Raw genomic sequence first — 23,194 nt, forward strand, 5'->3', positions numbered from 1 at the left:
GTCTGCTTTCCAGCGAGAATGAATTCCTCGCCCGTGCATCGTAGGTCCCCGCGCAATGCATACGCCTTGCCTTCCGCGCAACCCCTTTGACGACAGTTATCGACCTTTAACTTCTCCGTCCCTTTTCTGTCCTTCTCATCGCAGCCAACGATCCGATAGATATCTCGCGGTGTCCAGCTCTCGAAGAAAATGCGCCCAGGAATTTGGTCTCTCATGTGCATCCCGCAGCTGTTCACGCTTCCTGGGCTGTGAGGCGGCCGTACCAAGTCGTGACCTGGCGCTCCGCGAAAGCGAAAGTGCCAACGAGGTAAACTGACCGCCACAATTTTAACATCTAGAGGCTTCATTTGCGCCTGGGAGATAATACCCATTCAGTGCGATTTTTGAAAATAAATCAAATGCCTGAGGTGCCGGGGAAACCCTTCCACTCGAACGCGCGTGAAGTTAATTAGCACTGAACTTCGCCCGGATAGGCGGTATCATTCCCATTCTCGTTGGCCGTCATGGACAGGAATGCCTGTTTACTTCGTCTCTTGCAGCGGAGCATCAATGTCGTTGCATTTTGCCTCTCTGAGATCTTGATATTTCATAGTCTTCACTTGTATTCCTCGTTGGCCCTCGCTCGTTACCACCCCCGTGCATTGCATGCGCGCAGGGTTGATCGGCCATTAATTTGGGATGCTCCATCCCTAATCCCGTTGCATGCTCTTCTTACGCTGAACAACCTGATTACGCGGGACTTGGGTTCACCTTTGTTGCCGTTCGCTGAATTTCGCCTGGATTTGTTGCTCATTGCATCTCTCTTCATAGTTCTTGCATGGCCATCTCCATCTCAGAATTTTGTGAAACTTTTCCTTTTTCTGCTTAGCCAAAAGCCGTCTTCAAGCATCTTGGCCATTTTCTTCCACGCTTATCATAAATGACTCGCCGTTGCGGTTGTCCTTCGCCTGCGACACTGTATTGTCCGATGCGACAAAGCATGACGCGAAAGGTTCCCACGATGATTCCCGATTCTTTCATCTTCCCCAGAAGGCAATCTTGTCCGAACCCTACCATGTAAGTTCCTCGCGTGCGATGGCTCCGGAACTGCCTAGACGGCGTTACACGCCGAGCATGCTTCAGCAAACGACTTTGAGATCAATCTTTGCTGTCAATGTCTCTTTTGCTGGTCATGTTTGGCGGGTGCACCCTCGGAAGTTTCTCCGTCTTTCACCACCGGTTCTTTCTTCTGCCGGAAACGCCTATGCCTTGCGTTTTGCCGCGTTTCGGTGTGCCGAGCTTTCGAACACTTGAAATTCTCTCGGGGACTCCGCGTTGATGCAGTTGCATTTGAGCACTAGATACATACCAATGAGCTTGGCCACGAGTGGGCACCCCCCTTGTAGTTTCGCAAGCCCTTGGAGGGCTTCTTTTTCCTTGTTTTGTTCGTACCCCCAGCACGGATAGTACAACTCGTCCATTTGATCGCGAGTAAACCTATCGCGTGTTTGGCATGATTCCCAGGCTTATAACGGTTATTCATTCCTTCGGAATTGACAACGTTTCCTTCTGAGAGCAAACTGCCTTATTTGGACTTGCGAGAGCTCCCTCGCCTCGCAAACACGCCTTTGTAGAACCATGAATTCTCAGCGGGCTCCCTGAACTTCGCACTGCCGCAAGGGATAGTCGCGCTTGGCGTCCGTAAAACTCTTTTGTCATGTTGAGGGTTGTGTCGACCCCCAGCCATGTTGCATTAGTTCGGGCAGCCTCTCATCGGGCCGCAGCGTTCATGGACTTTCGTTTCCGCACGTCTGGCCGAATTGTCGACGTAGGCTGCTCCAAGATTGACCTCGTTCCTCGGGTATGCGCTTCGGGCAGGTTGAACTCGTTTGGAGAAGGCTGTAAAGGTCGCATCCTCGGACCTGCCACTCACTCATCTATGGACTTTGCGCCTCCACCATATTTTGCTCTGAGTTAGTTGTGGATGATTTCTTGCGCTACTCCATTCAATGCCACCTTCTACGGCGGCTTCTTGAACTTGAGCTCGGTGGCTTGTGCTGAGACAGTGCGCTGCGCGGCCTTCTGATGCGACTCCTCCGCTGTGAACGGCTTCCGTTTTGACCACGGATCCATTCGTTTCTGGTGCGATGCGCTTGGAGCGACGTTTGCCCATTCATTGGTTGTTGCCAGGTTCCGTTTCGCTCTCTATTCTGTTCTTCTCAGATCCGTGTTTGTAAGACTGGCGATCCCGCTCAAACACAGATGTCCATTGGCCTTGCCGTTATTTGTTTTTCGCACAACAGGCGCTCGACGTTTCCTTTTGGCTGGACGCTCTCTTTTGCAGAGCTGCAGGTCACTATCCCCTCAAGGTACCTCGGCAACGGAAGATTCGGGCCAGAGGCCAGATCTGACCTGGTTGGAAGGCAGATAGCGGATACTCACCCAGAGAATTGCAGCCTATCGCGCATCAAACCGGGTAGCCGGAAGATCTTCGCGTTGGCAGCTTCAACTTCTTCGTACCAACGCAAGTTTTTCTCTTGCGCAAGAGAGGCTTTGCAGAGGACTTGGGACTTGCGATTGCAGGGGAGCGTGGATTTCGGACGAGGATGACAGATTTTACTCCTCGAACTGGTTTGTATGCGTTTTCGACAAATTCGTACTCAGTATTCACTTCCGGTCACCTCGACCGTGGATCGGCGTATCCGCCGCGGCCTTGCAGACGCGGACAGCTTGCCGGCAGCTAAAAGCTCGCTTTGGCTTCCCACTGTGTCGCCAGACTTGTTGCGCTCCCTTGCGAAAGTATAATCGTTTAGCTTTCTTCATTGGGTTTGACATGATCATTGCAATATCTCCACGTAACAACTTTTCTTGCGTTACAAAAGATCCGGTCTTTTTTATAAAGATCCGGTTACCAATGAAAAATCAAAGAAAACAAAGCTAAAGGATTACAATTTTTCTCCTTTTGTGCTTCGCATACGAATCGCCGAGCTCCTGTTTTCGCGCGTCACTCGCTTTGTGCTGGGTTCTTAGCCTGCCGCCTGGGGTTATTTGCCGTGACCACCGCCGTGAATTCTCGCACCCGGTCGGATCTACACGCATATGACGGGTAATATTCCACCAAGAGGGAATAATAGCCGGGAGGGATTGTTTCACCAAGGAAACAGCCGCTTCGAATCTCTGGGATACTAAGAACCAAGCTTAGATCCGGAGGTGCTGATCGTGTAGATCCCAGAATCCAATTCCTTTCGCAACTCCTGCATTATTTGGCTGGTTGCGCTGCATACGCGAGCACCGGATCTTGAAAGGTCCAAATCTTCCAAGCCTTTCAAAAGTTGTTGATGCTTTTTCTTTTTAAATTTCTGAATCCCCCTCAAGGTCCAGCCAGCGGGCTTCGGCCTCCCTCCTCCAAATTCTTTTTCCAACCTCTGAAACAAATGAGCACAAGCGCCATATTTATAGGCCACTCAGAACTGTAGCCCGCGCACAGCTCTGAGCCTCAGCCACTCCCATGGGTGGGGCTCTGGCCTTACGCGAGCCACCTCAGGCCGCTGCCTCGGCCTTGGCCGAAAGCCACCCTGAGGTTGGCTCGGCGCAGCCGAGTGGCCACCTCAGCCGGTGGCCTCTGGCCCAAGCCCGTTCATTTGCCAACCCATGCGGGTGGTTTCTCCCCAGTGTTCGGCCGGGTCCCTCGAGGGGGTGTTGCGTCGGTTCGTTCGGCGTTTGTGTATATACAACAGTTACTGGTTCTCTTGGTGGTTGATTGACTTCGGCCAACGACCTTGTTGACCTTGATTTCAGATCTATGTGGCAGTGAAGTCGGGGTTCCTGGATTATGGCCAGGTAAACCAAACCTTTCTGAATTGTGACGTCCGGAATTGATGTGTGATTGATCGTGATTCATCGAGTTCGCTTCTTGTTTAGATGACTCGCCGTGATTCACCTAAACGATTGGTTTGATTCCGGTGGCGAACGTGGATGTTTCAATGCTTTGGAGTGCGATTTGTCGCCTCGTTAACCTTTGCTCCGTGATTGGCGTATCAGCTTGGGCTTCGAGACGGTCAGTTTGGCGCGGTTCTTGTTTGGATACGCTCGCCTGGTTGCGTCGTTTGTTAAATCGGCGTCGATCTGTGCTAAGGTGAGCTATGACGGCAATTTTATACGCCGGGTACATGCTGCATGTAAAAAACCCTTGATGGACGTTTAGAAACTAGCAGATAGAAGCTAGCAAAAGGGGGTGGATACAAGCGATAGCACTTAGGGGAATAGAAGCCCTAGAACTAACGTAGCAAGAAGAACTAGCAAGTGTGCCATGCCTAAAAAACCCTTGTTGGCGTTTAGAACTTAGCAAGATAGAGCTGAGAACTGGGGCGTATACAAATGCGTAGAACTAGGCCGATAGCAAAGCTAGAACTGAACGTCAGAAGAAAGAACTATGCAAGTGTGCCATGTAAAAAAACCCTTGATGGCCGTTTAGGAACTTAGCAAGATAGAAGCTAGAAAACTGGGCCGGTATATAGCTAGAAACTGGGAATAGAAGCTTAGAACTAACGTAGAAGAAATAACTAGGCCAAGTGTGCCACATGTAAAAGAAACCCTTTGTTGGGTTACAACTTTAAGGCAAGGATAGAAAGTAGAAACTCGGGTGGTATACAAGCTAGAACTAGGGGAATAGAAGCTAGAACTAACGTAGCAAGAAAAGACACTAGCCAAGTGTGCATGTAAAAAACCCTTGTTGGGTTTAGAACTAGCAAGATAGAAGCTAGAACTGGGGGTATACAAACTAGAACTAGAGGAATAGAAGCTAGAACTAACATAGAAGAAAGAACTAGCAAGTGTGCATATAAAAAACCCTTGTTGGGTTTAGAACTAGCAAGATAGAAGCTAGAACTGGGGGTATACAAGCTAGAACTAGGGGAATAGAAGCTAGAACTAACGTAGAAGAAAGAACTAGCAAGTGTGCATGTAAAAAACCCTTGTTGTGGGTTTAGAATTTTGATGATGATTTATAAACAATTTACTACTAATGTTGTTTGTCTAGTGTTTGTGCATTCCTATGTATTGTAGACAAACAACGTGGTTGGAGGATGGATGGATTGCGCCATAACGACGATATCAAATGGAGGTTGGCAGAATTATGGAGTAAAGCATCGTACAATTCAAGTTCAAGATTTAAGTTTAGCTTCATCCATAACGTGTACCAAGTTGAGCTACAATAAAGATCAAGATCATTGCTTGGGTATATTTAGTATAAGTTTATATCATGTGTGTTAATTCTATAAGCTCAAACATACACACACATATATATTTGTGATTTTCGTAACTATAAGTGTTTTTATGCAAAATAAGTTTTGGACTATATTTACATCATAAACAACTTTTATTATGTCCATATAAATATTCCATAAGTTTTCAAAACTTGTTTTGAGTCAAAAATAACAATCACATGTTTTTCATATATACGTCTTTTAGTGCTTTTGCAGAATACAGTGTTTTTCACAAATTATAAATGCAAATTGAGAAATTCTTTTTCTAACATGTTTGTTTTCATGTTTACAAACATTTCTCAAAGTTTCATCAAGATTGGAATTGATTTGTTATGTTTAATGGAATTTACAAAATCATAATTTTCATTCGTGCATGTTCGTGCATGTTTTACAAAATAGATGAGTTTTCATAAATGGAAAATGATATTCAAGAAATTCTTTCTTTGACATGTTTATCTACATGTTTAGAAACGTCCCTCAAAATTTTACTATTTTTGAAGTTGATTTACTGTGCCTAATTGATTTTACAAAATCGTGTATCTTTCTCTCAACTGGGAAAAGTTTTTTCAGAAATTCTTTCTCTGACATGTTATTCTACATGTCTAGAACACTCCCACAAAATTTCATAATTTTTGGACTTCATTTACTATTTTAAATCGACTTTACAAAACAGATGTATACTGCTACAGTAATCCGGTCGACCGGACCGGTCGACCGGAAATGTCTCTGGACGTTGGTTACTGTAGCTAACGGCTATAATTCCCAGATTTTGATATATTCGTTTTTTTGTCTTTTTGCTTGGTTTTCTTGGGTTTTTGGGCTTGTTTCATGAGCCTATATATACCCCATGACCTCATACTTCTAAGGGCACTTAAGAAATGTTTTAAACAAGTTTAAAGAGTTTTAAACAAGGGTTTAAGTGTGTTAGTGTTTGTTTTGGTTTATGAAGAAGTTTTCACAAGTGGAGGAGATCATCTTCTTGTTTGGGCTCCAATCTCCATCTCTCCATCTTGTCATCTATTGGAGAAGTTTTCTAAACTCTATCTAGCTTTACATTTGCTTAGTTATTTGATTATCATTCTTTAAAGCTAGTTTTTATATTGAGTTTAGATTTGATTATATTATCTCATTGTTACACACACCCACTTGAGCTTATTGTATTTGCATACATAGTATATTAGGGTTGTGAGAGATTGTAACATTGAGTTGTGCTTAATTGTGTTCTCATCTATTGTAGAGAACAAATTTATATTTGTTACATTGTGAGTGGTGTAAGGTTTTCGGTGAGCTAGAAAACCGAGTGTGTTGTGAAGTTTTCGGTGAACTAGAAAACCGAGTGTGAGGAGTGAACGTTGTTCGGTGAGCGTTGAAAACCGACACTATGAGGTGTAAACGTTATTCGGGTGAGCGTAGAAAACCCGGTTGTGATAGTGGATTTCTCCCCCAAGATAGAAGCTAGAACTGACTGTATACAAGCTAGAACTAGGGGAATAGACGCTAGAACTAACTTAGAAGAAAGAACTAGCAAGTGTGCATGTAAAAAACCCTTGTTGGGTTTAGAACTAGCAAGATAGAAGCTAGAACTGGGGGTATACAAGCTAGAACTAGGGGAATAGAAGCTAGAACTAACGTAGAAGAAAGAACTAGCAAGTGTGCATGTAAAAAACCCTTGTTGGGTTTAGAACTAGCAAGATAGAAGCTAGAACTGGGGGTATACAAGCTAGAACTAGGGAAATAGAAGCTAGAACTAACGTAGAAGAACTAGCAAGTGTGCATGTAAAAACCCCTTGTTGGGTTTAGAACTAGCAAGATAGAAGCTAGAACTGGAGGTATACAAGCTAGAACTAGGGGAATAGAAGCTAGAACTAACGTAGAAGAAAGAACTAGCAAGTGTGCATATAAAAAACCCTTGTTGGGTTTAAACTAGCAAGATAAAAACCCCTTGTTGGGTTTAGAACTAGCAAGATAGAAGCTAGAACTGGAGGTATACAAGCTAGAACTAGGGGAATAGAAGCTAGAACTAACGTAGAAGAAAGAACTAGCAAGTGTGCATGTAAAAAACCCTTGATGGGTTTAGAACTAGCAAGATAGAAGCTAGAACTGGGGGTATACAAGCTAGAACTAGGGGAATAGAAGCTAGAACTAACGTAAAAGAAAGAACTAGAAAGTGTGCATGTAAAAAACACTTGTTGGGTTTAGAACTAGCAAGATAGAAGCTAGAACTGGGGGTATACAAGCTAGAACTAGAGGAATAGAAGCTAGAACTAACGTAGAAGAAAGAATTAGCAAGTGTGCATGTAAAAAACACTTGTTGGATTTAGAACTAGCAAGATAGAAGCTAGAACTGGGGGTATACAAGCTAGAACTAGGGGAATAGAAGCTAGAACTAACGTAGAAGAAAGAACTAGCAAGTGTGCATGTAAAAAACCATTGATGGGTTTAGAACTAGCAAGATAGAAGCTAGAACTGGGGGGTATACAAGCTAGAACTAGGGGAATAGAAGCTAGAACTAACGTAGAAGAAAGAACTAGCAAGTGTTCATGTAAAAAACTTGTTAGTTCTTTCTTCTACGTTAGTTCTAGCTTTTATTCCCCTAGTTCTAGCTTGTATACAGCCAGTTCTAGCTTATATCTTGCTAGTTCTAAACCCAACAAGGGTTTTTTACATGCACACTTACTAGTTCTTTCTTCTACGTTAATTCTAGCTTCTATTCCCCTAGTTCTAGCTTATATACCCCCAGTTCTAGCTTCTATCTTGCTAGTTCTAAACCCAACAAGGGTTTTTTACATGCACACTTGCTAGTTCTTTCTCCTACGTTAGCTCTAGCTTCTATTATCCTAGTTCTAGCTTGTATGCCCCCAGTTCTAGATTCTATCTTGCTAGTTCTAGTTAGTTCTAGCTCTAATTCATCTTAGTTCTAGGCTCTTGGGAACGGAGAAAAGCTTCTCCTACCTCCGACGGAGCCCACTGAGACACCCCGACGACCCCGGTAACCTCCTCCCACCTCCGGTAAGCCCGGACAGCGGCGAAAATCTCCGAACAGCGAAGAACAAACCCGAACGGCGAGAAATTGCACTGCATAAAACTATAGTTTTGTGCCGACTTCGCACGCACTTTCTGATCACCTCTAATCTCCGTTTCCGCCGATTTCTTCTTTGGTGAGTAGCCCTACATGTTGCCTATCACTTCCAATTTGTATCACGCTCTAACTCATTCTCTATCTTTCTCAGTAACATTCGAAATATCGCTCGACGGCAGCAGCGAGCAGAAAACAGCAGCGCCGTGCCGACTTCGCGCGTGTTTTACGGCCACCTCCGGTCTCCGTTTTCACTACCGTCTGCGCCGGTGTGTAGCCCTTTATATTGTCTATCACACGGTATCTCCTTTCATTTGAGCTCATTTTCTACCTCTCGTTATATTGCTTCGAATATCGCTCGGCGGCACCGTGACAATTTTATTCATAGAGATACATTAATACACATTTTCGTTCTTTCTTAATTACGGCATTTCTCTTCATTCCTCTTCTACTCTACTTCTCCTTACCTTTCTTTTTTTTTTCTTCTTCTAGCTAATAGATTAATGATCTGTGCGTCTCGGCCAGGACGACGAGCTTGAAAAAGCTTTTAGTTTTAGAGAGAGGCGAGAGAGAAAGAGAGAGAGAGAGAGAGGAGATGAGAGAAAGAGATGATATGAGTGCTGGGTCAGAGAGATTGAGGAGAGAAGATAAGGATAGTTTGGGAATTTTAGCTTAGCTGGCATATGATAATTGATAAAAAAGAGCCGCGGTACAAAGTGTCACACTTCAAGGGACTGACCCACATGGGGAAAATTATGAGGGGGCTTATCATATGAAGTTTCTGCTTTTGAGGCCTGGACACATTTTTCCCAAAAATGAAAGGTAAATTCTGTATAGTTGTCCTATTTTAATATGGTTTATGTATAAATTGAAATCGAAAAGCCATTCAACAACCAACACAATGACATGAACCAAATCAAGAAAAAGCAGTAAACTATCACCCAAACACAACAAAACACTAGTCAATACACTAACCTTCACTTCAAATTACAACAAAATTTTCTCTTAAATCTGAAACATCATAAACCAGTTATAAACGTCACAATTCAAGACCCTCAAAAGGTTTCCCGGCGTTGATCCTTTGGCACCGGGGGCACATAGTAAGGGCTGAAGCGGGCATCGGCTGGCAAGTCTCTGGAGAGATGACGGTTGGTGGAGCGACTCTGAGCGATCGGAGCTCCTCAACATCCCTATGAAGCCGCCGGTTCTCCTCCCTCAATGACACGAAGCATCTCTTCAAGTAATGACACTCCATCTCCGTCTGCTTCAGTTTTGTCCTGCACATACACAACACTTACTTTCACGTCATCACTGGTTTTGAATAAAGTCTCAAATTTCGCGGTACTACCAAAGTAGCACATACACCTTTTGATCTCGTGATGTATGGTTTTATTTGTTGATGCTTCCCACCTTACAAGTTTTTACCTCCCGTGGGGATCACATGATGGTCAGAGTTAAGATTCTGCCGATAACATTGAATTTAAACTAACGGGAAAAATATATCATCAAAGATGTCAGGAGGCGTATGTGCTAATAAAATAGAATATAGTTAATAAGAACTATGCAATACTACGAATTATTTAAGTCATGTAGCATTTAAAATCTTTTCCACTGCAAAGTTATGATGAGGGCTAGGGGTTATGAATTAACCCTCTAAAAGAGTCATAGCTCTTGTTTTCTAGTCCACACCATAGTAGAATTAGCAATGGTACCATTTATAACCCTGAATGAAATATTTCTGAAAGATCATCCACTGCAAATTCTAGCAACTTTTAGCACATTTTGCTACAATGTGCTAAAACATAGTCCATCCTCAATAATATTAGCTACGATTGTCTTGCTAGTCTGATATTTACTATACGTACCTAGTTACCTACTATGGATTAGTTTCAATCGGATGAGCCTAAACTTAGGCTTGAAATGTTCTTACTGGTAATGACTTGGACTGAAATGTTCTTGTTTAATAATGATAATTTATTTCTCAATAAACCAAATAACAAGCAGTAAAAGACACAAAAGGACTTAATTCATGAAGATAATACTCACCGAGCCCTTCGATTCTGAAACCAGACCTCCACTTGCCTTATCCTCAGCTTCAATTTAGTTGCCAACGCCTCCTTTTGCTTCTGGAAAAAAAACAAAATCACAAATAAAAATACACTTTATATAGAGAAAAACTTGGTTAAAAAAGGCATAGATGCAAATTGACTCACAGGGTTGAGGGTTTGGTTTTGTCTAAAGCTCTCTTCAAGCAGTCTGCATTGCTCTATAGAGAGCTGAAGCTTCTTTGGTCGCCGGTTGCTTGATTCTTCTCCTTCAACCACTTCACCATCTTCGATACTTCCAGTTGGGAGTTCTTCTTCTTCTGGTGCCCAAGCTGGCAGGTTCATGTCCAAGTCTCTCATCTTCTTGTTACCACTCACATCCCTACCTTCAGTAAGAGGTAAAAATAGCATACGGACATGTTAACATACTTTGAAAAATACATTGTATCATGCCCATGCTACATCGAAAATACAATATTATAGTATTTCTCTTCTTATTAACAGATAAAATTGAAGAGAATAATACATTGTGTATATACTCACACACATTATAGGTTATATCTAGAAAGGTAACTTGGCAAAGGAAAATAAATATGAGGAAAATTATAATAGCAGTAGACTATACACAGACATGCACACATATATAGTTAAAGATAATGTAAGTATACAAGTTTTAGCTTTCTACTTCATATGATTACAACGTTTATAGAAAGAATAAATCATTTTGAAGATGTTGGTAGCACAGAAGAGAAAACTGCAATGCTTTTTCTTTTGACATGGATGCATGCTCTATAACCTTTGATGTGGTAAAAATTTGAAGGAGAGACCACATTGAACAAAGTCTAAGCATACAATTTCTCTGCGTACAATGTTTCAAGTGTTCAGGCTAGAAATTGCTTTGGTGGGGTTAGTCAAGTAGAACTCAAATTAGAATTGGGATAATTTATCGGATAAATTTTTGTAATGTTAGTGAATTGGAACTAAAATTAGGATAAAATTATACAATGTTAGTCAACTAGAATTGGATAAAAAGTAGAACTGGGATAATGGTAAAAATTTATCTGCTTTTGTCAAATTTATATAGAAAACAAAGAGTCCCTCAATTTGTCCTAAGTTTTAAACTAGGACTAGATGGTAAAAAAATTAGAACTTTCTTATTTGTTTTTTCATATTTCATATTGTATTTCTCCATCTTCAAACCACACCATAAGATTAGATCACGTCTCTTCTTACCCTTCTATTTAATGTTACTTTTACTATTTTAGTAAAATTTAGAATTATGTAATTAATTTAAATTTAAAAACAAATTCATGTTTTATTAAAAATTTATTAAAATTGAGAGATGACGGAATGATGTTTAGCAGATTGAAAAAGAACAAGGAAAAAAAAAGGAAAAACTTTGTTTTCTAATTTGTATTACAATAATAATTCTAAAAAAATCAAAAAGTTATAATTATAATAATAATAATAATAGATTATAGATTATAGTCTATCAAAAAGTTCTTCAAGATTAATTAACAATAAATTAAATAATTATTATTAATAATAGTAACTTTTAAAATATATAAATAGTAATTTTATCATAAAAATGCATGACTTATATGCTTTGATTCTTGAAAATTATCCTTAATTATACTAACAATTGTTCCACTAAAAAATCTCATTTCAAAAAATTATTCCCAATTATCCCACTAAAATATCTCACTTCAAAAAATTATCTCATACTTAAAATTGTTCCACTTCTATGAAAAATGTTATAGTTGACTAATACCCCCTTTCTGATTTTAAATATCCTGCGTTTTCTTTACAACTTTTCTCTAATTTGAATCTAACTTTTACTACTTCATAATGAGTTATTTTGGATTAGGATCTTGTTAATTAGTTTTTTAGTTAGGTAGGTGTTCTTAGTAATCATTCTTCATACCTTTTTAGCTTTCTTCTTAATTAATTACATTCTAGTACCCTGAGGTATGGTGTGATTACACTAACGACCTTGGAGTAATTTGCATGGGTACTCACATGGGTGACCTTAGAATCTGGGTTAACACCTTTTGTTTCCTTATTTAGAGTTATTGTTGGATGTTAGAGTTAGAAATATGGTAATTAGGTTAAGAATTAGGATTGAGGTTAGGGTTATAGCTAATATTAGTTACTAACTAAATTTCCATTGCTATAAGACTATCTCCAGCAGGTGGGTTTTGGAGGGTTTTTTTGCTCCAGCAGGTGGGTTTTTGGGAGGTGAAATGGAAAATTGGTTTCGGATGGGTGAAAATTTCACCTCCGGCTTTTGGGGGGTGAAATTAATTGAGCTCATGTATCAAGCCATGTGTCAAGGCTTGATTGGTTGGAGTTTTTTGTTTTACTCCTAGTTTTTAAATGATATTTTGGGAGATAAATACTAGGAATTAATTTATAATTTTTATATCAATAATTTTTATTTTTTCACCTCTATAAATAGAGATTAGTCTTGTGTAATTTGGACACCAAAAAAAATCTGAGTTTTCAACACCTTATATCAATTAATAATATATATTATTTATGTAAATATTAAAAAATTATAATTATAAATAAATGAGTTATATTAGTAATAATAGTAGTAGTAGTAGTAATATATATGAAATAAGAAAAATAAATGAATAAATAAGGTGGGGTATATATGTTGGAGTGATGGGGTTAGTGGGTCCCAAATAAAGTAAAAATCTTTTGAAAAAACTCCTGCTGTAGAGATGATAGAAAATGAAGATTGTTGAATTATGTGGAGGGGGAATAAAATGATGTGGCAGGAGAGAGAAGGTTAAAATTTCGACTCCTGCTGGAGATAGTCTAATCATAATTGTAACAACAATAGTTGGTAACCCTTACAATAACCCTAATCATAATCCTAATTCTAGCCATAACCTAACCTTAATCCTAACCAATATCCAACAAGAACTGCACAAATGCTAAAGACAACTGTGCTGACCTACCATCAGATACCATGATCAAATGTGAAATTATAAGCCGTACTTTTAAGGTTACCTGTTTAGATACACAAACTCCTGGGTCATCATTGTAACTATATCATATATACCTCAGAGTACCAGAATGTAATTAATCCATCATTTTGTAAGTTGGATTTGCGTGTTGGTTGTTCTTAATACTCACCTTAGAGTAGGGTTTTGTTGGTTATAAAACTAAGCAACATGCATGACCCAACTTTAGGCTCTGAAATAGATCTCTTGTTCAGTAAATTTTCTTAATCAAGCTTCATGATGAAAATCTTTAAGCTAAAATTTCGGGCATCTCAATTTCTTTATTTCTTAATTAAATTGGAAAGAAAATGCTTAACATTTTATGGAAATATAGGTCACCGTCTATCCATAAATTTCTATATATGAAAAGGAGAATGAACTTTTCTTGCTTGAGGACTCCAAATTGGATCAATGTCCTTCCCTTTACAAACTCCTTAAGAGAATGTAAAACATTTGTCTTATTGAAAGGTTGGAAACATTTTGGTATCTCTAGCAAATTGTTTATTGCATTAAATGTTAAAAGCTTACATCCCTTTCAGAAGAAAGGAAAACATCTCTGACTCTGTCATTCACTTCTGTTCGTATCAACGTCTTCAAACTTTTTTTTTATTAACATAAATCTTGTAGCTTGGATGGGAGAAATCCCTGACGAGAGATTTCTCCTCTTTGAAACCCGTAGAACTCCTTCAATAAAGTAGTGCTCAATTATCTTTTCTTTAACTTTGTTTTTTGAAAAAAGATTTAAGAAGCAAGAAAAAAGAGAATGAACAAGAACCACTAGAAATCTAGAGGCATGCACCTTATCTAAAGAACCACCGAGATCCATTTCCAAATTGATCATTAAGCAAAATGCATTTCCAAATTTAAAAAAAGGCCAAAAAGAGAGAAAATTAAAATTAAAAATAAAAATAAATCAAAAATTAAAACTTCAACAACAAAAAGAATGGGCAATACTTTTTCTAGGAACCTTCATCTTACCTAAAGAACTAGCAAGACCTCACACCAAATTAAGTTATTAAGAATTTAATATAAAAGCCCAACTTAAAAGTTTAAAAAAAATAAAGAGAGAAAATTCAGAACTCTTAATTTCATAATTAGTAGGACACTAAGGATTGGAAATCATAACAACATTCTATTCTAAATTAAATATTAGGAACCACCAGGACCAAAATCCAAACAAAATGAGAACAACCACTGAAAGGAACATGCATGTTATAAACAAAATTAAGCATTTTCCAAACTAGAAAAGGAAAAAAAAAATTTAAAAATCTTACCACTATGAGAGGAAGCACTCAATCCGGGGATTGCCATTGTGAGCTCTAAGCTTGAAGACTCCATCAACTCTAAAGAATACCAAAGGAAGAAGAAGAAGATGAAAAGACCAAGAGTAGTCTGAGTTTTATGCAAGTAGGAAAGGAGAGATAAAAAAACAAAAAATAGTAACGAAGTAAATGACACCAAAATTAATTAGACTCTTTAACTTAATCAATTAATTAGCATCCCTAACGTGGCACCCTACTACATCCCACATGTCTCTTGGTGGGACCCAGTTTAAGCTGAGTGATACAGGAGTGCCACGTAGGATTGTCGACTGGGGAAGTCCTAATGTGAAGTCGATTATAACATTGCGAGTTGACTTTAGTTTTTGAGCTCTGGGTATAAGAGACACGTGTCCTTGGTATGCGGGAGAATCGCCGGCAGGTTTCGTGTTGAGGTGACGTGGGGCCAAGTTGTCCAGGTGTAGAGTGGGCTAGTGAAAAGATGGAAGCTTTTCAGTGGCATTAATGCAATTAAGACCGACAAATAAGGTAATCCCAAAAAAAATTCTTCCTTTCAAATGGTGGGGTTTTCTCTGTTAAATCTAGGGGGTGGGCACCGCGCAGGGTCTGCCTGCGAGTCTGTTCACTAGGCTCGTGCTTGGGCCCATAATTTTTTCATTATAAATTAATGATCTAAAATTTGAGCATATATAGACAACAAAATAGTTGCATACTTTCACAGAATTGACGTAACTTAGCTATTAATAAAATTATTGACTCACTTGCTCATAAAACTACTACTAATACCTAAAAGACTATTAATTAACAATGAAAATATAAAACAAATAAAAAAGAATTGAGTGTGTTGGGTGGGTCAGCACGCGCCGTCACAGAACCCACTTGTTTTTGGATCGGCGAGTGCGTTGGGCTGAGCGTTAGTCCTGAAAACAAGCTGCGTAAGGGGCTGTTTGCTTGGGCGTTTTTGGGTGGGAAAGTGCCCGAAAGCTGCCACCGCTCGGGCTCCTGCTTACCAAACCAAACGCGCCCTAAGTCAGCTGAGGTCCGAAGAGCACAATGATCTAATTCATTTGCTCGTTTCAACTTGAGGAATATTATGTTGAGCATGAGACTAACCGTGCCCGCAACATATTGTTGTGATTTCGTTAGCCCGTCAACATTGAAGCAAATATTTCTATTAACACCCTAACTCGAGGCCTTTCTCTATCAAACACGCAAAACTTTCATAGCAGGCAAGCCAAGAAAACAAACAAGCTGCAAAATTTTTTTTTTTTTGATGCTAGAATACTAAGATTTTGGGATAGAATAAAATTTTGTATAGAAAGATTTGAATTGGATATGGTCATCTTGAGTGCATCAGATAAATGATTACAATTTTTTTTTAAGGATGAACAAGAGATCACACCATTATTGAACATTGAAGAAAAGAGTGCTCTTCAAACTTGCTCCCTTGTCCAGACTCACAAGCTGTGTGCTCTATGTACAACAGTACAAGCTGAGCCCAGCTCTAACCGGTGGAAATAAAGGATAAACAAAAAGAAAGGAAAAAAAGAAAAGAAAACACCAGGAAGTACTATTTGTCTGCTTTAAGTTATGAAAGATGAATATGATGGACAAAAGATCACGTCATTTTCTATTAAAGTTAATAATAACTAAATTTTAGAAATGCCCTTAACTCCAAGTATTGATTGAGGTTTACTTATAATTAAAAGTGTTTGTCTTCTCCTCTTTGTTGAGAATCATGTTTTACAATCGATATCGCTACGATAATGATTGTTAGGATATCTTTAGATACTAAACTTTAATGGCTAAAATATCAGATTAGTCTAAAAAGTAACAACCATTTACCAGTTTCGCCTCTAAAGTAATGCCGATGACAATTTAGCCTAAAAAGTGATACATACGATGACAAATAGGCATTTCTGATGCCAGATATAGTTTTAAAGTGAAAATTTAAGTAATTTTTACATATAGACTCTCTACTCTATCATATTTTTTGGATTACCTCCCCCACCCCAAAAAAAAAAATTCTAAAATTTGTAAAAAGAACCATCATTGATTCATTTCCCACCATCTCTTGTTTTCTCCTCCTCCTCCTTCCCACCATCTCCTCCATTCTCTTATCCTCTAACCCCCCAACTTTCCTTCCTCTCTCCCGCTCCTTCTCCATCCTTTCTCATGCTCATTCTTATCTTCTCATTTCCACTATCTCCTTCATTATCTTTTCGTCTCAATCCCCAATCTCACCTCCTCCTCCTCATCCTTTCTCAAACCCAACATAAAAAATTCTACTTGAAGCATTAGGAGGAAGTGAAGGGGAGGAGAGAAAGGAGGAGAAAGAGCACAAAGAAGAGAGAGAATTTAAAGAAGCTAAGAAGAGATGGATTTGGAGAAAGAGGGAAAGAAGAAAGTAATATGGGGGATATGAAAAAGGAGGGAGAAAGAGAGTGGGACAGAGGAGAGGTTAAGGATCCGTATGAGAAAAGAATGGAGGAGATGGTGGGAAGAATGAGGGAAAAGATGGTGCGGGTGAGAGAGAGAGAGAGAGAGAGAGAGAGAGAGAGAGGTTTTTTCACATATTTTAAATTTGAGGAGATAAATCCGAAAATATGATAGATGGGAGAGGGGGGAGAGCTATATGTAAAAATTACTTAATTTTAAGTTAAAAATTATATTCGGCACCGGAAATGTCTATTTGTCATTGTATTTGTTACTTTTTAGGCTAAACCGTCGCCGGCGTTACTTTATAGGCTAAACTGGTAAATATGTGTCACTTTTTAGGCTAATGTGGTATTTTACCCAAACTTTAATCTTAAGGTTTTGCAGATAATCTTATGACAAACACGAGAAAAACAAACAATCAATGAAGCACCATTTTTACATGGTTTAGCTGTGTGGCTGCATCCATGGAAAAGGAGATTTTTATTACTTGAAGAAGAAGATATAATAGATTTATTTTCTCTTGTTGATCCTTCAACAATAAGACCTTTGATTTTTTTGTAAATTGTGAACATTGCATGAATAGTGCGAGATACTATTTAGTGTCTCAGCATTGTTCACCCGAGACACCAAATGGTGTATCGGCACTGTTCACCCGAGACACCAAATGGTGTCTCAGGTGAATAGTGACAGCAAATTTCTAGATCCGTTTTGGGCCTGTTTTCTTGATATAAATAGGAACCTCGTTCTAGGGTTTCTATAGAGGGTTTGTCAGCTGTAGGCGTCAAAAATTACCCATTTTGAACTTGTTGTAACGATCAAAGTTGTAATAAGTTATATAATGAAGAGTACAATTTTCCACCCAAACAAGCTGACGTTCCGTCTGTTTTCGCCGTATCTTCGTCGTCCGAACTTGGAATCATACGATTCAAGATGCGTTGGAAAGCCTTCGAGAAGATCTACAAGCTCCCATGATTGAATCATCTGTGGAGTGGATGGGACATGGAAGGAATTTCATCTTTTGTAAGTGACGTGGAGCTCCCGATCAGTTCGTTTCCTCGTTGTTCTGCAGTTCTGTTGCTTCACATAGTTCGTCGACTCACTTCATGCGCTTGTCGATGTCAAATGAGCTTTTGTAACTCTAATAGCAACGTTCATCGTCTTCTCCCTGTCTCGAGCCACATGATATTAGATCAGTTAAAACAAATTCAGATGGTTAACGGTCGAAAAACGGCTCAAAACTACGTAAAACGGCTTTTTAGGGTCTGCGGACACCCGCAGTGTCTCGGCCATGTCCGAGACACTCGGTGTCTTGGTCACGGCCAAGACACCACAGGTGTCTCGGCCTTGGCCGAGACACCTCAGGTGTCTTGGCCTCGGCCAAGACACTTGCGGTGTCTCCGCTAAGGTCCGAGACACTGTTTTGCGCGTCTCATTTATTTTCATTGTATCTTCGTCGTCCGAATTCGGAATTGTGCTATTCAAAATGCGTATAAAAGTCGAAGAGGAGATCTACAAGCTCCCATGATTGAATCACATGTGGAGTAGATGGGACACGAGGGGCGCTTCGTCTTTCGTAAGTGAAGTGTAACTCCCGATCATTTCGTATCTTCATTATTTTGCAATTCTGTTGCTTCACCCGGTTCGTCGATTTACTTCATGCGTTTATCGACATCAATTAAGCTTATGTAACTCGGATAGTGACGTTCATCGTCTTTTCTCTATCTCGAGCTGTGTGCGGGAATCCGTGGGCAATTTTTGACGTCTACACTATATTTATAGAGATAGCCCCTAACCAAATGATCAAAATATCCTTAAATTTTGGCCGTTTTAACTGTTTTCGAGGATATTTTGGTCAAAAAACAAAAAATAACCATTATAGGCTATTTTGGTGAGGCCGGTCCGGGTCGGGTCCAGGCCAACCCGGGCCCGACTCGGTGCAACAGTCACAAATGTGATCGTTTGGACCGGGCCAGGTATGGGCCGGTCCGGGCAGCCAGGTCTAATGATCACATTTGTGACCGTTGGGACCGGGCCGGGCCCAGGCCAGCTCGGGATCCAATGGTCATATTATGAGTTGAGACACGGTCGGGCCGATCCAGCTCGCATCCAATTTCTTATGTCGCGCGTCCGAGCCTGGCTACCCGACCCAGTGATCTTCCTAACTGGGCTGGGCCTAGCTAGGCCCAATAAGGCCTCCACCAAGTGCCCCGAGCTCGGACCCGGGCCCGGTTCGGCTCGACAATCCTGGCTTTCAGCCCCAAATGGACAACCCTACGTATTCCTCCAAAGATTTTCATGGTTATAAATATTTCTAATGTAGTTTTTTTAACACTCTACCTAATAATGATATTAATAGACGTGAAAAGATCCTTTTAATTACCCATGCATATAACTCTTATAATTTCAAATCGTAGTGATAACTATAATTATTTCTAATATTAATGAAGAAAAATTGAAGTGTCATATGTTAATATTTCTATCATGACTTTAACGTTAACATTTAACGACTTTTTTTTCTCTGTAATCCTCACTCTAAACAAAGTCCCGAAGGCAAAATATTAACCCAAGAATATTAATATTTAAATTAAGATAACAAATTAATTAGTTAGTGATTTATCATATTTCCTAGTTACTAAAATACTACTGCCATATATAGTTCATAATATATTTAGATTAGCCAAATTTATATAATTAATTAGATGTTAGGACTTTGATTTAGCCTACGTACAGAGAACATATCAATTAGCTATATTTTTATTTTTAAAATTTTTGAATAGTGGTTTATATCCTTCCCCTTCCAAACTAAAATAGTAGTTCATAATATATGGTAAACGTATGATCTCATTTTAAAATGAGAGAAGTTCAAATGCAAACAAAACAATTAGTCTAGATTAAACTACAAAAACATTCGAAAACTCAGAAGGATAAACTAAATTGTTTTCTCTCAAAACAAAATCTCTTTCCACAGTAAATTAAAAAGTAATTAAACATTACTATATATATATATATTACTATATATATATATATATATATACTATATATAATTATATAATCATATATATATATAATATATAAAATATTAATCGTTGTCAACCTCACCATACTAACACACCTTAATTATACTAATCAACACTAAAAACATTTTAACACAAAGCTAGCTCACTACACTAATATATATAGAGGACACACAGCACCAACTGGCTAAGCTACAAACCCACAAACAGCTACATTTCCAGTCAACAACGACTCATCCACCCACCTACCGCTCTGTGTCCTCACTAGCGCAGGCGAGGCTCCTTCTGAGAGTTGAAAAGACGTGGCGACTGGGAGTCCGAGGCCCAGCTGGACGCAAAGGCCGTGTGTTGAAGTTGGCCCGGGACTCCGGTGAGGATATCGCCTCCGCGGCGAGAGCTGCTCCTTCTTGCTGAAGAGAAGCAGGACGTACCGGTGGATACCAACAGGTGGCCGTGGGCCCATGTAGGGGACCACCTCTTGCCCTGTCAGCGACGAAACAAGCTATTACAAGTCAAATTAAGGACGGGAGTTCAGAACGGAAGGGGACTGACACGTGGATGCGTGAGGTAGATGATATGCCAGTATTGGCAAGTCCACGTGTTGAGCGCAAAAGATGGATTGAGCTGTGATGCTGACACGTGGAGGTGACAATAGGATGCGCCAACTGAGAGAGAGGTAACGAGGGGAAAAAATGCTTAGGGATCTAAAAACATGGGACTCTACATTGGACATATGAGGTGTTGGCTCTCTGTCCTATGATGCACTGTTTATGAACAGTGCATCATGGGACAAGGAGCCGATAGCACTTGTCCCATGTATGGTCCCATGTGTTCTGGATCCCTGTAACACCACCCATGAGGGAATTATTCGTCGGGTTCTATTGTAGTAGTACGTGTAGTATGTGCTTGTTTGGGCTCCAAAAAATAATGAAAAAAATAAGATATGCTAAAATACCAAATTGATATTTTCAATAAAAATAAGAGTGTCTTAAATAGCCCTGTTACAATAAAACTCTATAATTATTTAAAAAAATGACAAGTCCTATAGTTTTCATCCGAGAATAATTTTCCGGCCAAATTCCCTCATGTGCTTACATGTGATTTGTAAAATCATTTATTCTCTTGTTGATGTGGCAGAGACTTAGCCTTAGTTTACAAAATTTCACAAATCAACACCCAAATTAGGGTTTATTATTCAATTAATTACGGATAAAAACCATATTAATCATCCTTCTCCAAAAACAAAAAAGAAAACCCACAAGAATTCTCTCAAAAGTTTGAGAGGAGTCTCACCTTTGCTCCTGGTCGATGCCGTACTCCAGTCATCGTCCTCAACAGAATTTCTTCCTTCTCTCAAGTCATATTCAAGATCAGAGAGATTCTTGCAAAAGCTCTCCTCCAACTGCTCCCTCTCTCCCTCTCTTGTTCAAGTTTTGAAAAAAGGGTGAATTTGGCTAATTTGGGGGCGATGAGATTTTAGGCCCAGTTATTTCTCCCTCCAAGCCTTATGTCTCGTCATACCCTACTGTCCAACTTAGCCCACAATGAGCACACATAAAGTAAGGGAACTTGGCCAGAAAATTGATATCCGATGAAAATTATGGGTATTGTTATTTCTTTTAAATAATTATTATAAGATATTATTATAGCCAGAGCTATTTAAAAGACTCTATTATCATTTAGGGTCCATTTAAAATGCCAATATGGAATTTTAGCCAAATAAAATAATATGACATATAGAACGAGCACACTTCACGAGGAGCATAAATAAATTAGAGAAAAAAAATCATCTGAATGCTAAACTATAAAAACTGTGAAAATATCAAATAGTTTTAAATTTATGAAATTAAATGTATACTAAAAATATATCAACTCTTAGAATATTAAACTTTGAAATTTGTGATTTTTACTTTGTTACTCACTAATTTTAAATAGAGTTCAAAAAAAAAAAGGAGAGAGAGCTTATCTGAACTTGCCCAGTAGTTGGTTCTTAATTAACTTTTCACCCCCAAAAGAGTGTTTAATAAATAATGAATTTAGATTTTAATTTAACAAAATAGTTAAGAAAATCAGATAAAAAATTTAAACTAGCGATCGATAAATGCACTACAAATTCTATACTATTTTTGTACCACTATAAACAAAAGAATAGGATTCACACTTCACAGTGACTGACTTTTTCCTTTACAATTTTCAAGAAAGTACCTCACACAACTATTATTAATAGTACAAAAGCATATGATTTTTTTGAACTCTATTTAAAATTAGTGAGTAACAAAGCGACATGTGTATTTTTAATTTCGCTAGCATGTTGCGGGCGTCATGCATGTTTTGCACCGACTTCCAATCTTCCTTGTGCATGCATATGCTTGCTTAATTTCTTCATAAACTACAAAATACAAGTCAAAAAACAAAAGGCTAGAGCAAAATAGTGATCTATTAATCTCTTTATTTTCTAACCTCGTGTGTATTACAAAAACTTAACTTTATTGGGAACAAAAAATAGCACAAGAAAAGAATAATGCCATGCATTCTTTATCTTTTATACATATACAATTTTGCAACTAAAATTTCAGATGATATGTAGTAACTTTACCTTGAGATGAGTCCGTTCCTCCTGGTATATTAATCACCACCCTGAGATCATATTAGCAAACATAATAATAAATTACACTTGCAACCACTAATTAAAAATTATAAAACCCAAAAAGGGGGAAGATGAATTTTAATTAGATAATTTGGTCTCTACCAATGGACCCACTCTCTCATGGTTGGATCACTTGGACTCGGTGCATCCGGATCGGTCATAACCTACACGAAACGGTACATGTTTAACGTATCAAAGAATAATGATAACTATATTATTCTCTCTTGCGCTACTTCTATACTACAAGAACGAGAATAATTGGCTTCATAACTCATTGATTACGCATCAATTTTTTAAAATTTTGAAAACTGTTAATATATAAAATACCAAGCAGAAAAAACTCTCCGTCTTTCAAACCGCGACAGGAACAAAACCCTAATAGTTAGTAACGATATAATTACCAGCGTGTACAGGTCGCTCGTCCGGCCACCGATATTCA

General features: G+C 39.0%; 1 protein-coding gene across 1 annotated transcript; it reads right to left on the reverse strand.

Moving 5' to 3' along the window:
• LOC109843933 (homeobox-leucine zipper protein HOX3-like) lies at positions 9,253-23,188 on the reverse strand. Its single transcript, XM_020412923.1, has 7 exons — positions 23,157-23,188; positions 22,858-22,919; positions 22,705-22,745; positions 14,650-14,718; positions 10,533-10,750; positions 10,366-10,445; positions 9,253-9,596 (listed from the first exon to the last, which is right to left on the reverse strand). Exons 2-7 carry the CDS (start codon positions 22,914-22,916, stop codon positions 9,359-9,361), a joined length of 705 nt encoding a protein of 234 aa, XP_020268512.1. The 5' UTR covers positions 22,917-22,919; positions 23,157-23,188; the 3' UTR covers positions 9,253-9,358.

This window comes from Asparagus officinalis, chromosome 1, assembly GCF_001876935.1.
Source record: "Asparagus officinalis chromosome 1, Aspof.V1, whole genome shotgun sequence".
Lineage (NCBI taxonomy): Eukaryota > Viridiplantae > Streptophyta > Magnoliopsida > Asparagales > Asparagaceae > Asparagus > Asparagus officinalis.

Bases quoted from the DNA above. Each gene is read 5' to 3' on its own strand.
- LOC109843933 (XM_020412923.1), bottom strand. From the start codon at position 22,916: ATGACCGATCCGGATGCACCGAGTCCAAGTGATCCAACCATGAGAGAG. The intron at 14,719-22,704 runs GTAAAGTTACTA...GGTATTCTTTAG, and splicing joins AGGAACGGACTCATCTCAAG to AGTTGATGGAGTCTTCAAGC. The intron at 9,597-10,365 runs GTGAGTATTATC...GTGTATGTGCAG, and splicing joins TTTCAGAATCGAAGGGCTCG to GACAAAACTGAAGCAGACGG.